At 48.4% G+C, this 13,317-nt stretch overlaps 1 protein-coding gene across 3 annotated transcripts in view; it reads left to right on the top strand.

Annotated features, from left to right (window-relative positions):
• The window catches only part of LOC147663817 (transcription initiation factor TFIID subunit 1-like), a 382,030-nt gene that overhangs the window by 100,206 nt on the left and 268,507 nt on the right, over window positions 1-13,317 (top strand). For all 3 annotated transcript variants that reach the window (XM_086950182.1, XM_086950180.1, XM_086950181.1), the window contains exon 15: window positions 1,195-1,299. In XM_086950182.1, the coding sequence (XP_086806308.1) occupies window positions 1,195-1,299 (105 nt within the window). The remainder of the gene's footprint in view (window positions 1-1,194; window positions 1,300-13,317) is intronic.

Below are 13,317 nucleotides of genomic sequence, written 5' to 3'. Positions count from 1 at the left end.
ACATTGTTCATGCACACTCTTCCAGCCAATAACACGATGAGCCTTTAACACCGCCCTCTAGCCATGTCAGTTTGTCTCACACATGCCTTGTTTGGGAGTCCTCGGAAGAGGTTTGCCTCTGAATCATTTTAAAGATTCTATATATTAAACGTTCAAGCAGTGAAGAGTATGGCTGCTCAGATTGACTGTCATTAGCCAGTTGCTGGAGCCTTTTTACTTTACCACATTTTGCCTCAAAGTTACTCTGAGCTTCTGCCATTTCTGCAAGGAGCGTGGACTGTGGACTGATGAATGTTTACGCTGATGATCATCATGGGTTCTGCATCTGATGGCTCTAATGTGATGACTCGTGGTTGGTCTTCATTTTTAGGTCTCGCCTAAGCGCACATGCGCTATTGCTGCCAGGAGTATTGTATGCAATCAAAGGCTTGGAGCCCCGCCATCAGTTACCATTTGCAGACTTGATTGTCAATCACGGTAGCTGCATCCTAATTGGCCACCATGCGTCTGACATCCCTTCCTTTTACTGTTCTGCACCATGGACACAGTACTAATTAATTTAGTTTAATTTGTGTCCCGTTGCTACTGGTGCTGTACTTCTGCATAAATTAACCCTATTTGATAGTTTCATTTCAGCATTTAAGTCACTTTCTTTGCATTGTTTCAGATTTTCATTGCATTTTTTTGTTTTTTTCTCCCACATTGGCTTTGCTTTTTGCTTCGGCATTGTATCGCTGTACTTGTGCTTTGGAAAACTTCTTTTCAGCAGTACTTTTTATGGGCAAAGCACCCCCCACCCCCACCCGCTGCACTCATCGGCATTGCTTCACTTTCTTTTTATCATTTCAGATCTGTATTTTTCCCCCTCGTACCTCTGCAAAACACATTGCCAAAGACAATAGCTCTTGGCTTTGCTAATGCTTGTTGATGGTTGCCTCAATGTTTCTTGTTCTGTTTGTCTAACTAAATCTTGTTAAATCATATTCTGTTTAAAGTGTTGGCCAAGTGCTTAGGTCCAAGCTGTATAACTATGTTGCTAAAAGAAAAATGAAAATGTCTGTGTCCATTGTATATTACAATGCTGGTTTAAGAGAAGGAAAATGTATTCTGATGTTTGAGAAGTTTCATTGCCGTGGTGCTTGGAATTCATGGAATCAAGTCAATTAATAAGTTCCTTTTTTCAATGTTTTACAGAAACCTGGAAAAGATCCGGGGGCACCTGACTGTAAATATGGGGAGACTGTTTACTGTCACACCTCACCCTTCCTTGGATCCCTCCACCCCGGGCAGCTGTTACAGGTAAGACTAATGAAAGAAGACTGTGAATTTACGGCGTGATATTAAGTTAGCTAAAAAAATAAACACATTGCATCAGAAAGGTTTGTTAACGTACACACACTGCTTAAATTATACTACCCAGAAATTATAGCATGGGCATCAGAGTTCCCTAGCTGTTTTATGTGCAGGTCCCGTGCCAGCTTCCCATCGCTGCTGCGACTTCATGCCAGACCCGTGCGGATCACCACTATTGCTGCCTTCATGCTGTAATCTGTTTTTTTTAACCTTTTTTACTGCTTAGTCTTTAATCAGTTGCTTTATCTTTTTTTCTGCTCAGGTTTTATACTGCTGATGATTGTTTTCTACTGTACTAGTTGTTTTAGCCTTTATTTCACCGCGGCTCTGCCCGTTCGCCTTCCCGCAGTTTCTCCACACTTTCCTTACCGCTTTCCGCCGCTTGCAGACAACCTCCCAGGACCTACTTATGAAGGCTGCAGTGCGGTCGCGCAGCGGGCATGCAGAAGGTGCCTACGCCTAGACTACGACGAGTACCAGGAACCCTGGCTCTGCCACCCACGCAGCTGCACTGCCGCTGACCTCCGAGCCCTGGACCACGGAGGCATCCTCAACAACCATTGCTGCCGCACATATCCACATTTCCATGCAATGTCATTGGGGCGGCCGGTGTAGGCCATAGTCCCTCATTCACCAAGGTCCTTGGGGTGACCAGTGTGGGCCATAGTCCCTCATTCACCAAGGTCCTTGGGGTGACCAATGTGGGCCATAGTCCCTCATTCACCAAGGTCCTTGGGGTGACCAGTGTGGGCCATAGTCCCTCATTCACCAAGGTCCTTGGGGTGACCAGTGTGGGCCATAGTCCCTCATTCACCAGGATCCGGAAGGGACATATCATACGCGCCCCTCTGAGATCATAGACATCTTAGCTGACCACTTCCAAGCAGTCTATACTCCAAGAGAAGAGGTCACGGTTGAGTCGGCAGTGACGGCGCTTCCAGATATACAGGTCGAAACTATCACCGGAGGTGGTGTCTGAACTGGAGGCGGACCTAACGGAGGAGGAGCTCCGAATGGCAATTGGTGCGCTGCACACGGCTAAGGCGCTGGGCCCTAACGGGATTCCGATTGAGTGGTTCCAAGCAGTATCGGACACCCTGGGCTCACCACTGTTGGCCATGTTCGCAGAGTGTCGAGAAACGGGGGTTCTGCCCTTGGATCAACGACTGGCGACTATAGTGACCATCCCAAAACCAGGTAAATCGCCCACGGACTGTGCGTCGTATCGCCCAATCTCGCTGCTCAATGCAGAAGCAAAAATTCTGGCAAAACTGATTGCGAATAGACTGACCCCGCACTTAAAGCACCTGATCCACCCGGACCAGTCAGGCTTCATGCCACATAGAAGCACGGCATTAAACCTCCGGCGTGTGCATGGGGCATTGGCGCAAGCCCATTTGCTACAGGAGCCGGCAGCCATTCTGTCACTAGATGCCAGAATGGCTTTTGATATGGTGGAGTGGCAATATTTATTCGCAGCCCTGGCCCATATGGGTTTTGGCCCCAAATTTCTCTCTGGATTAAACTCTTATACACAAACCCGATTGCACATATAGCAGCCAATGGCCACATCTCCCGAGCGATCCCTCTGGCCAGAGGGACGCGTCAGGGTTGTCCATTATCCCCTCTACTGTTTGCACTGGTGTTGGAACCGCTCGCTACTGTTATTAGGACTACACCACTGTTGAAAGGACTAACGTGGGGTGACGCCTGGGAAGATAGAATATCCTTATATGCTGATGACATGCTAATTTATTTATCTAACCCGGAGGTGGGCGTCCCGATACTGTTGGCAATCTGTGATAGGCATGGTTTGACCTCCGGATATACGATCAACTGGACAAAGTCAGTCCTCTACATGCTGAAAGGTCCTGCGCCGCTCCTCCCCGACAATTGCCCGTTGGTAGTAGCCGATAATTCATTTAAGTATCTGGGCATACACGTAACTGGTGACGCGGGTGTGTTTTACGATCAGAACTTGGCACCCCCGCTCTCTCGCCTGAAGGCGGATGTACGTCACTGGAAAGCCCTGCCCCTCACACTGCTAGGGCGCGCGGCATTATTTAAGATGATAGCACTCCCGCGCCTCTTATATGTGCTGGAGAATACCCCTGATCTGATCTCGCCTTCCTATTTCCGAAAAGTGGCGGCAGTAATGACTGAACTGTTATGGGGAGAACGTCCGCCCAGAATAGCGCATATTAAGCTCAACCGTGGGTGGTATGACGGAGGGATAGCTTTGCCGAACATGCAGCTTTACTACTGGGCGTCACAGCTCAAACTCATTAATCAATGGATCCACGCCCCACATGACGACCCGGCATATCTAGCAGACAGAGCACAATTGGGAACACATAGTTTACTGGCCCCACTGTATAATCCAAGCCTACTGAAGCGATTGCTCGGTCCAACCAAACACACAGTAACAATATGGTATAGGGCACTGACACGGCTTAAATGGAGGGGAGTCATAACCAAGCTTACTCCACTATGGGACACTAAACAACTAGGCTGTCTTAGATCCAGTAAAGGTTTTACCCAATGGGACACTATTGGAATCGGAGAAAAAACCCAACCTCAGACAACATGACCTGCCTAAAGACAGCCACCCGCAAACACCACCAACTGATTCGATCCGCCAAGAAATCAGCATTCAAGGACCGTCTCGACAACAATTCTCAGAACAGCAAGGAACTCTTCAATATCGTCAAAGAATTCACCAACCCCACCGCAGCATCCAACGACATCACTCCCTCCCAAGACCTCTGCGACGCGCTATCCTCCTTCTTCTACAACAAAATTGCCGACATCCACAACAGCTTCAAGAATACTCCCAGTGATCAACCCACCCCACTCCTTTCAGATACCACTCCTCCAACTAACAACCTCAGTGCCTGGAACCCAATCACCACTGAAGACACCATTCGCCTCATGAACTCAATCCACTCTGGCTCACCTTCTGACCCCTGCCCCCAACACATCTTCAACAAAGCTGACTCCATCATCGCACCCCATCTCCGCGATGTCATCAACTGCTCTTTCAACTCTGCCACCTTCCCAGAAATCTGGAAACACGCCGAACTCAGCGCCCTTCTGAAACAAGCATTGGAAATGCAATAGGTCTCGCATTAGAAGAGTTGGAGTTATTGGTCTTGTAAATGACATATTTTATTTATTTGATGGTTTTAAAAATTGCTAAATTGATGGCTTTGTCATTTACAATGCCAATAGTTATAACTTTCGCGAATGTGACACCTATAGCATTTGGAATGCAACATGTTTTGTATTTACGTGACTTAGATGGCAGCTCTGGTCGTTAGGCCACATCTCTAGAGAGCAGGAGAGTGCAGCAGGGGAGAGAAGCACAGCAATGCAATAGGTCTCGCATTAGGAAAGTTTGAGCTATTGGTATTGTAAAGGACACATTTTTTATTTATGTGCTTGTTTTGAAAATAGCAAATTAATAGCTTTGTTATTTACAATGCCAATATTTTTATCTTTCGCAAATGTGACACCTATTGTAACACAATATGTGTTGTGAGGGTGAGGGTGAGGGGTTGAGGGTGAGGGGTTGAGGGTGAGGGGTTGAGGGTGAGTGAGGGTGAGGGTGAGTGAGGGTGAGAGGTTGAGGTTGAGGGTGAGGGGTTGAGGGTGAGGGGTTGAGGGTGAGTGAGGGTGAGGGTGAGTGAGGGGTTGAGGGTGAGGGGTTGAGGGTGAGGGGTTGAGGGGGAGGGGTCGAGGGTGAGGGGTCGAGGGTGAGTGAGGGTGAGGGGTTGAGGGTGAGTGAGGGTGAGGGGTTGAGGGTGAGTGAGGGTGAGTGAGGGTGAGGGTTGAGGGTGAGTGAGGGTGAGGGTGAGTGAGGGTGAGGGTGAGTGAGGGTGAGGGTGAGTGAGGGTGAGGGTGAGTGAGGGTGAGGATGAGGGGTTGAGGGTGAGTGAGGGTGAGGGTGAGTGAGGGTGAGGGTGAGGGTGAGTGAGGGTGAGGCTGAGGGGTTGAGGGTGAGTGAGGGTGAGTGAGGGTGAGGCTGAGGGGTTGAGGGTGAGTGAGGGTGAGTGAGGGTGAGGCTGAGGGGTTGAGGGTGAGTGAGGGTGAGTGAGGGTGAGGCTGAGGGGTTGAGGGTGAGTGAGGGTGAGTGAGGGTGAGGCTGAGGGGTTGAGGGTGAGTGAGGGTGAGTGAGGGTGAGGCTGAGGGGTTGAGGGTGAGTGAGAGTGAGGGTGAGTGAGAGTGAGGGTGAGTGAGAGTGAGGGTGAGTGAGAGTGAGGGTGAGTGAGGGGTTGAGGGTGAGTGAGGGTGAGGGGTTGAGGGTGAGTGAGGGTGAGGGGTTGAGGGTGAGTGAGGGTGAGTGAGGGTGAGGGTGAGGGTGAGTGAGGGTGAGGGTGAGTGAGTGAGGGTGAGGGGTTGAGGGTGAGTGAGGGTGAGGGTGAGTGAGGGTGATTGAGGGTGAGGGGGTGAGGGATTGAGGGTGAGGGGTTGAGGGTGAGGGTGAGTGAGGGTGAGGGTGAGTGGGGTTGAGGGTGAGTGAGGGTGAGGGGTTGAGGGTGAGTGAGGGTGTTGGCTATTGTGCGCCGGGGTTTACACTACTTCAGTTAGGGCCGCACACTGCATGTCAGAGAAGAGCGAGAAGGGGAGGGGGGAGGAGAAATGCGACACGGCGGGCAGGGGAGGGGGCTCTGTTATCTCAGCAGAGTCCAATCAACAAACGGAACAGTGCACCGCCGTTAACATTCTAGAAGTGGACATCCAGAAAAAATACAGGGATGGTTGGAAAAGGTACAACTTGGTTGGGAACCTATGACTGAAAAATACATTGAACTAACACCTTTTGTAAACATGCCTTTCCCGGTATTGTGTGCTCTTCTCTTGAGCGGCCTAGGAACACACCTTTGCCGGTATTGCATGCCCATCTCTTGAGTGGCCTAGCATTTACGCATGCTCTTGTGACAGCGTCCTACTGGAGTTCCATTCATCTTTGGACTGACAGGAAGGTTTTACATGTCAAAGTTAGTGGGTAAGTGAGCCAATGGGCATCTCCCTCGCCCTAAGGACTCAGCATTTCTACTGAGGTTGCACAAATTTCACTCGCTATGGAAACTGATATCTTCCCAAAATGCCCCTTCCACCAATTAATATTTTAAAACGCTGAAGTAAACGCCTCGCCAAGCCACAAGGGGCCCTGCTAGGCCCTATAATAAGGGTACTACAAGTAAACATTATTAATTACAAACAATTGCCTAAATTAGTTTTTTCCCACACCTGCTTCTCCCTTAATTAGCTCGTAGCCCACACGCTGGAGTCAGAGCAAAGTCTTCAATGTTTATCCAGGCGTACTTGACATTAACATACCGTATGATGTTTAATATCCGCTCCCCTTTTTAAAAAAAAATTCAGCCACAAAACAGCACATGGCGCTTATGATATATCAGTGGGTTGGAAACATTACCGGCGCGCTGGAGCGCCGCTGCGGCGCGCAGCGAAGCACTTGCCCCACTAGGTTTGGGGGAGAGATTGAAGCATTGGACAAGCTGTCAAAGATGCATTTTGGGAATGCTACAAAACGCGCAATTACCCAGCAGCTCACGGCTGCCAAGAGGCACTTCCGGAATTGAGCTCTGAAATGGGTTGGGGAATGAGAGGGGGTGAGGGGAGGGAGAGAGAGTGGGATTCGAAAGACAAAAGGGGGAGAAAAGACAGGGAAGGGAAAAGAATAGGAGGAGAGGAGGGGAGAAAGAGACGAAAAGCGAGTGAATAAAAGGTTTTTTTTGTGACAAAGAGGGAAAGTGGTAGTAAAAGGAAGGAGGGGGGAATTTAAAGGGAGCGACAGGAGAGAGAATGGAGGGGTGAAAGGCAAATGGTGTACACGGTTTAAGGAGGATGGATTTGTTGCAAACTACAGTGGGAAGGAGGGGAGCCCGAAGAAGAGTTGGATGAGAGAAAAAATATGTCAAACAGCACAAAAGGAAGGAGTCCAGAGTGGAGTGGGAAAGGAGAATAGAAAGGGAGAGTGGGCAGGGGAGGGGGCGGAGCGGGGAGAGGGAACAGACGGAGGGAAGGCAGATAAGGGGAGGGGGGAGGAGAAATGCGACACGGCGGGCAGGGGAGGGGGCGGAGCGGGGAGAGGGAACAGACGGAGGGAAGGCAGATAAGGGGAGGGGGGAGGAGAAATGCGACACGGCGGGCAGGGGAGGGGGCGGAGCGGGGGCCTGGAGTGCGGCTGAGGGAACTGATGTGCACGCGCTTTTAAGCTCAATGCGCATGCGCATTGAGCTTAAAAGTCACGGGCACTGCAAGGAATCGCCACGATTCCTTGCAAGTCAGTTAAAGAGTGGTTAAGCCCCCATAGTCTCGCAAGCTCGATGCGCATGCGCATCGACAGGCGAGACCTAAAAACCCACAGCAGACCCCTCTGAACTGAAAAACTACCGACCCATGTCCCTCCTCCCTTTCCCGGCCAAAGTCATTGAGAAAGCCGTCAACAGCCAACTCGCCGCCTTCCTTGAATCCAACAACTCCCTCGATCCATCTCAATCCGGATTCCGAGCCAAACACAGTACCGAAACCGCCCTCTTTGCAGCGACCGACGACATCCGAGCACTTCTGGACAACGGAGAAACAGTGGCCCTCATTCTACTCGACCTCTCCGCCGCTTTCGACACAGTCTGCCACAGCACCCTTATACAACGCCTCAGCAACATCGGCATACAAGGAAAAGCCCTGGACTGGATCATCTCGTTCCTAGCTGGGAGAACTCAGAGAGTCCGACTTCCCCCATTCTACTCAAAGGCCACCGATGTCATCTGCGGCGTACCTCAAGGATCCTCACTCAGTCCCACCCTGGGTACCTAGGGTACCATTTACTAGGGGCTGACAGGTGGCCAGAGATGCCAATTAGGTTTTAGTTTCAACTTAGTTTTAGGGAAGGAACACAGGCCCTGGGTACCTGGTTTTTAGGAACCCAGGGCACACTCAGTCAAAGCACATCAGCAGTTCAGAAAAGTGGGGGCATGCCAATGCAAGAAAGATGGCACTTTCTCACAGAAGGAGACAAACACATGTCATGTTTCCTCCGTGACGTCATTATCTATGGAGTCCTTATGATGGCTGAACTGCAAATACACTCAGTGCTGCCAGAAACAATTTTTCCAAATACTTAAACAAGCACATGCAACGCCAACACACCTTGCTTGCATGTAATACTAACAATAGACGCAAGGTGGCAGTACTAACCCATGCATATGAAACTGCTAAGCAGAAAATTACACTGGCAGCTTCACCCATTATATCATTTTGTCTTCATCTGGAATATGCCATGGGTCTGCTAGTATGAGTCGCTTTAGTCCTGGCCAGAACAGACACCAACAAGCATTGGCCTAGCCAACAGGTCCCGCATTTGGGACCTTAAGAGAACTGTCCTTAATAAATCGTTAATTATAGGACTGTAATATATAAATAAACACAGAAGTAGTTCTGGACATCCCCTAGCTCCCACTTTCTTTCGGTGGCGATGGCAGTGTTGGGGGTGTTTGGTTTCCTTTGTGTTCCTTTGATGGTTTTGTGGTTACGGTTAGGAAATGTTGCAATGGTGCACACGTTTAAAAAAAAAAAAGTCAGGTTTTGATGTGTACAATTATGTAAGGTTAACAATTAGCAAAACCGACAGGAATACTTTTATAGTGTACCAAAGAAAACAGCGGCCCAAACTGCGCTAGAATGAAACACTGCCCAAAAAGGAACTCAGAAAGATAAACAACAACCCCCTCTCACAGGGCACAGTCTCCACGGCCCACGAAATCAAGCAAGGCAGTAAAACACAACCAGACTTTTACGAATGGCATTATAACACAGGACAGCCTTTACCAAAACACAGCAACGCACATAAAGTAAAACAATACTGCCGTACACTGAAGAGACCCCATCTTAGAAGGGACACGATAATACAACACCTAAAAGAGTACAGTACCACACTACAACCATCTCTCGAAGACACAGTAACACAACATGACCACACAGCAGAGGACAGTAGCAAAACACAGCCACACAAGCCCTCACACAAACTGTAATTTACAAGTGCCTTTATGCAAAGGACATGTTAACTAAATTGTCATTCATAGGATAGCAGTGAATAATACAATTGCACAGACAAAGGCTATGGTAACAGAGATGTGACAAAACACAACACTAATCACAAAAGAGCACAGCTCAAGAGCTCGTTAGAAAAGCAGAAGCCCCAGACAGGAAAGAGAGGGAGGAACCACGAAAGCCTGCCATGAATGCGAGCCTCTCAGTCATGCCGACCGAAATCTGCAAGGAGTTAGATGTTTACTCAGGAATGTTTTAAAGTGTGCCCCGAGGAATTCTCCATTTCGCTAAAAATCTGAGGGTTCGATCAGGCTTCCACCGCAGCAGGTGACCAGGGAGGAGATCGGGGAACTCCGTTATCACAAAACCAGCTGGCTGAAAATCGCAACTGGCTAAGGAGAAATTGGCATCAAATGCAACAAGAGTTCGAGAGGCCTAAGTAAACAGCCAGGATGACCTGACGCGGCTGAGCTCATGCATGGTGCGCAGCCAGTTGCCAGCGCTGGCCGCACGCCACCGCGAAGACGTTTTTGCCCGTATCAGGGTATCAGGGAATGTCTATTCGACCATCCGCTGCGAGGGGAGGGCGTGAAAGGAAAAAGTAGGAAAATCAAGGACATAACAAGCAAGAACATACACTCACAGCGCACCTCCGGCGTTACTCCGCAAGTAAAAGATCTAGTCCAGGTGGGCGGGGCCAAAAGAGCATAGGGTGGTAAACAGGAGGGACCTAAAAGCCTCAGTTACAATCATAACACACTGTTCAGCATAACCAATGACGCACACCAATCGAAATTACGGGCGGAGCCGAAACTCAACTTCTTAAAGTACAGTGATTCCAAGAAGCCCTCGCAGAGCGAGCAGCGCATGTGCGCTGCAACGCCAGGCGAGACCAAAAAAGGGGACGAAAAAGCCCCTAATAATTATAGGACCATTACCCTCCTTGATTATGTGGTTTGGAAAGGTTATCACAGAGCCATGCGTCTTCTAACGCCCTTATTAATGCCTGGGATTGGCTGGTTTGTCCATTTAGAGTATATGTCGCTCTATGGAGGGTAGGTTTTTTTCCCACCTCGACCTCAGGGTGGTTATTGATAACGTGAAAAGAATGCACTTAAGGAAGTCGTTCAAGAACAACTTACTACCAGAAAGGCGCCAGTGTTGTGCTTCGACTGAACACCAGAGCACCCCCCTCCTGTGGCGCTAGAGGTGAAAAAGGAATTCTTTGCAGTGATCGAAGGTTCAGGCTGGGACGGCCTTGATCCGTAGACCACTTTATATTTTCATAAACAATTTATATGATCATTTCAGAAACGGTAATACTGGCCATGTAGTTGATAATCATAAGCCAGTTTATTGTTTGTTACCTGTAGACACCATCATCCTAGCTGCCCGCTCACAGCATTTCAGAATTACTGAAACTCTGAAGGGTAAGGGCAAACACTATGGGGTACAGGATAATGAAAGTGGACTCTAGGCATCATCATCAATTATGTTTTTACCTGAATAATGAAAAACTTCGCTTATCTGGGGAATTGATTCTGGCATAAAGATGTTCTAGCAGCAAAATACAAATCTGCCATATTTTGAAAGATGACAGTCTCGGGGCGAGACCACAGGTCTCCATACCCCAGAGCTATTAGGGTAGCCTTTAGGTCTCTAAACCAGCCTATATTAGAGGCACCATAGCAATTTTTAACCTCCAGACAGGCTTTTGCATAGTAATGAAGTTCCGGCGTTGTCCAGAGATGACGCCAGAATGTCAGAGGGCGAAGTCTCGCTAGGTCCTCCACCGGTTGGCACCCTAAATCATATAAAAGGGGAATCAGCGGTGATGACTAGGGCAGACCTGTTGCCATTCTTAAAAATCTATTTTGGGCATGTCTTAGTGGGTCCAGATTGCTACCACCCCATAGTTCTGCCCCATATAGGACTGCTGGTAATACCTTACCGCCATATATCTTAATAAGCGGAGAGATTGGCCTGGTAAAAGAGCCTTTATGCTCTTTAATCAGTGCCCCACCCAGCTGCAGGTGCTTCAAGGCCATAAGCTCAACCTGATGGGACCAACTTAATGTCTTACTAAAGGTAACTCCCAAATAGGTGAAATGCTTTGTCTGCTCCAAGGGGGTTTCCCCCATGGTAACCCTAGCATTAATTTGTTTGTGCCCTCTTAAAACCATAAATTTGGTTTTAGACAAGTTCACCTCTAGCTCATGTTCGCTGCAGAAACACTCAAACCTTGACAGAGCTTTCTGTAGACCCTGTCTGGTTTGAGAGATCAAAAGAGTGTCATCAGCGAACATGAGCAAGGGGATTTTCTTTCCAGCCAAACTTGGGGCATCCATGGGATAATTATCATAGTACTTAGTAACTCTATTTATATATAGAGAAAAAAGGGTGGGTGCCAGCACACACCCTTGCCTGACACCTTTGGCCACTGAAAAACTCTCCGTCACCTCCCCCGGTTTACCCCAGCGCACAAAGGCATAGGTATGTGCATGTAGATTCACTATAAGTCGTACTAAGGGGGGGGGCATGCCCATATCTAGTAAGCATTTCCACAACCCGGCCCTCGGGACAAGGTCAAAAGCTGACCTTAAGTCCACGAAGGCCGCGTAAAGGTTGCCTTTGCCCAAGGTAACCGTCTTCCAATACAAAAGCATGAAACGGAATGCCTGATCTAGGGTACTCACGTGAGGTCTAAACCCAGCTTGAAGAGGAGTAAGAATATTATACTCCTCTAGCCATACCTGAATCCTGGTAAGAACGAGACGGGTTATGATCTTCTGTACCGCGTCAATGAGACTGATCGGCCGATAGTTGGATGGAACCGACCGATCACCCTTCTTAAAAATAGGCAAGATTTCTGCGCCTACCCAGGATTCAGGTACCCTAGCACCCATGGCCAGAGCATTTACCAGCTGCACTAAGTATGGTACCCAAAGATCATGGTCCTGTTGGAATAAGTCCGCTGGTATACAGTCAGGACCAGGCGCTTTTCCCCTAGGGATAGATTTCAAAACTAATTTGACTTCTCTAGCCGAGAACACAAGTAGATCTAACGATAGTGGCCAACAGATGGTATCCTGCGTATTGCTGCGGCATCTAAATTGTTCCTCAAAATGGCACACCCATTTCTGTTGCTCAACAGAGGCCGAGCCTGGACGATCATCCTGTGACAAACCCCATTTGAGAAGGTGCCAAAACTGCTGTAGGTTCCTAGAGCCACAGGCCTCAGCTAATGATGTCCATCGTTCATCATCCCAAGCGGCCTTAGCAGAGCGTTTAGCATCGTTAAAAGCCTTCCTACTTGATTTAATTAAGGCTGGGTTCTTTAGTTTTAAAGCTTTGAACAGATCCGCATGGGTCTGACGACACTCATCGTTGAACCAATTGGAGATTTTCCTAACCTTCCTACTACCTTTGTTAGAGACAGACTTAATAAACAATGACTTTAGAGACAAAAACAAACTAGAATGGATGTCTGTAATGTTTGTATTGATAGTCTCCTGGTTACCACACTTATAGATTTCTACCAATGAATTGGAAACCAGGGCTCTAATCATTTTACGTGCTTCAGCATCCACAGAAACCTTTGGCCAGCGAACCCTCCTCATATCATTAGTAAGTACGACAGCCTCCTGTACAGAATTTGGCAAACGTTCAACCGGCACTACAAAACTGAAATCCTTTAATTCTGCTACCAGAGGTTCATGGTCACTTTCCGGACGTGACTTAACTTCCATGTCCGTTACCACTGGCCACAGTTTAATATCTACTAGAATATAGTCAATGCGACTGCTATGTCTACCATTGCCGAATGTATGTTTACCCATCCTATCTGAACTCGCTCGTCCATTAAGAGCACGTAACCCCCGGTTCAAA

The sequence above is a fragment of the Lissotriton vulgaris genome, unplaced genomic scaffold (assembly GCF_964263255.1).
Source record: "Lissotriton vulgaris unplaced genomic scaffold, aLisVul1.2 SCAFFOLD_220, whole genome shotgun sequence".
In the NCBI taxonomy this organism is placed as follows: Eukaryota; Metazoa; Chordata; class Amphibia; order Caudata; family Salamandridae; genus Lissotriton; species Lissotriton vulgaris.
The sequence above is the reverse complement of the archived record's forward strand: the minus strand, read 5'-3'. Positions and strand labels throughout refer to the sequence as shown.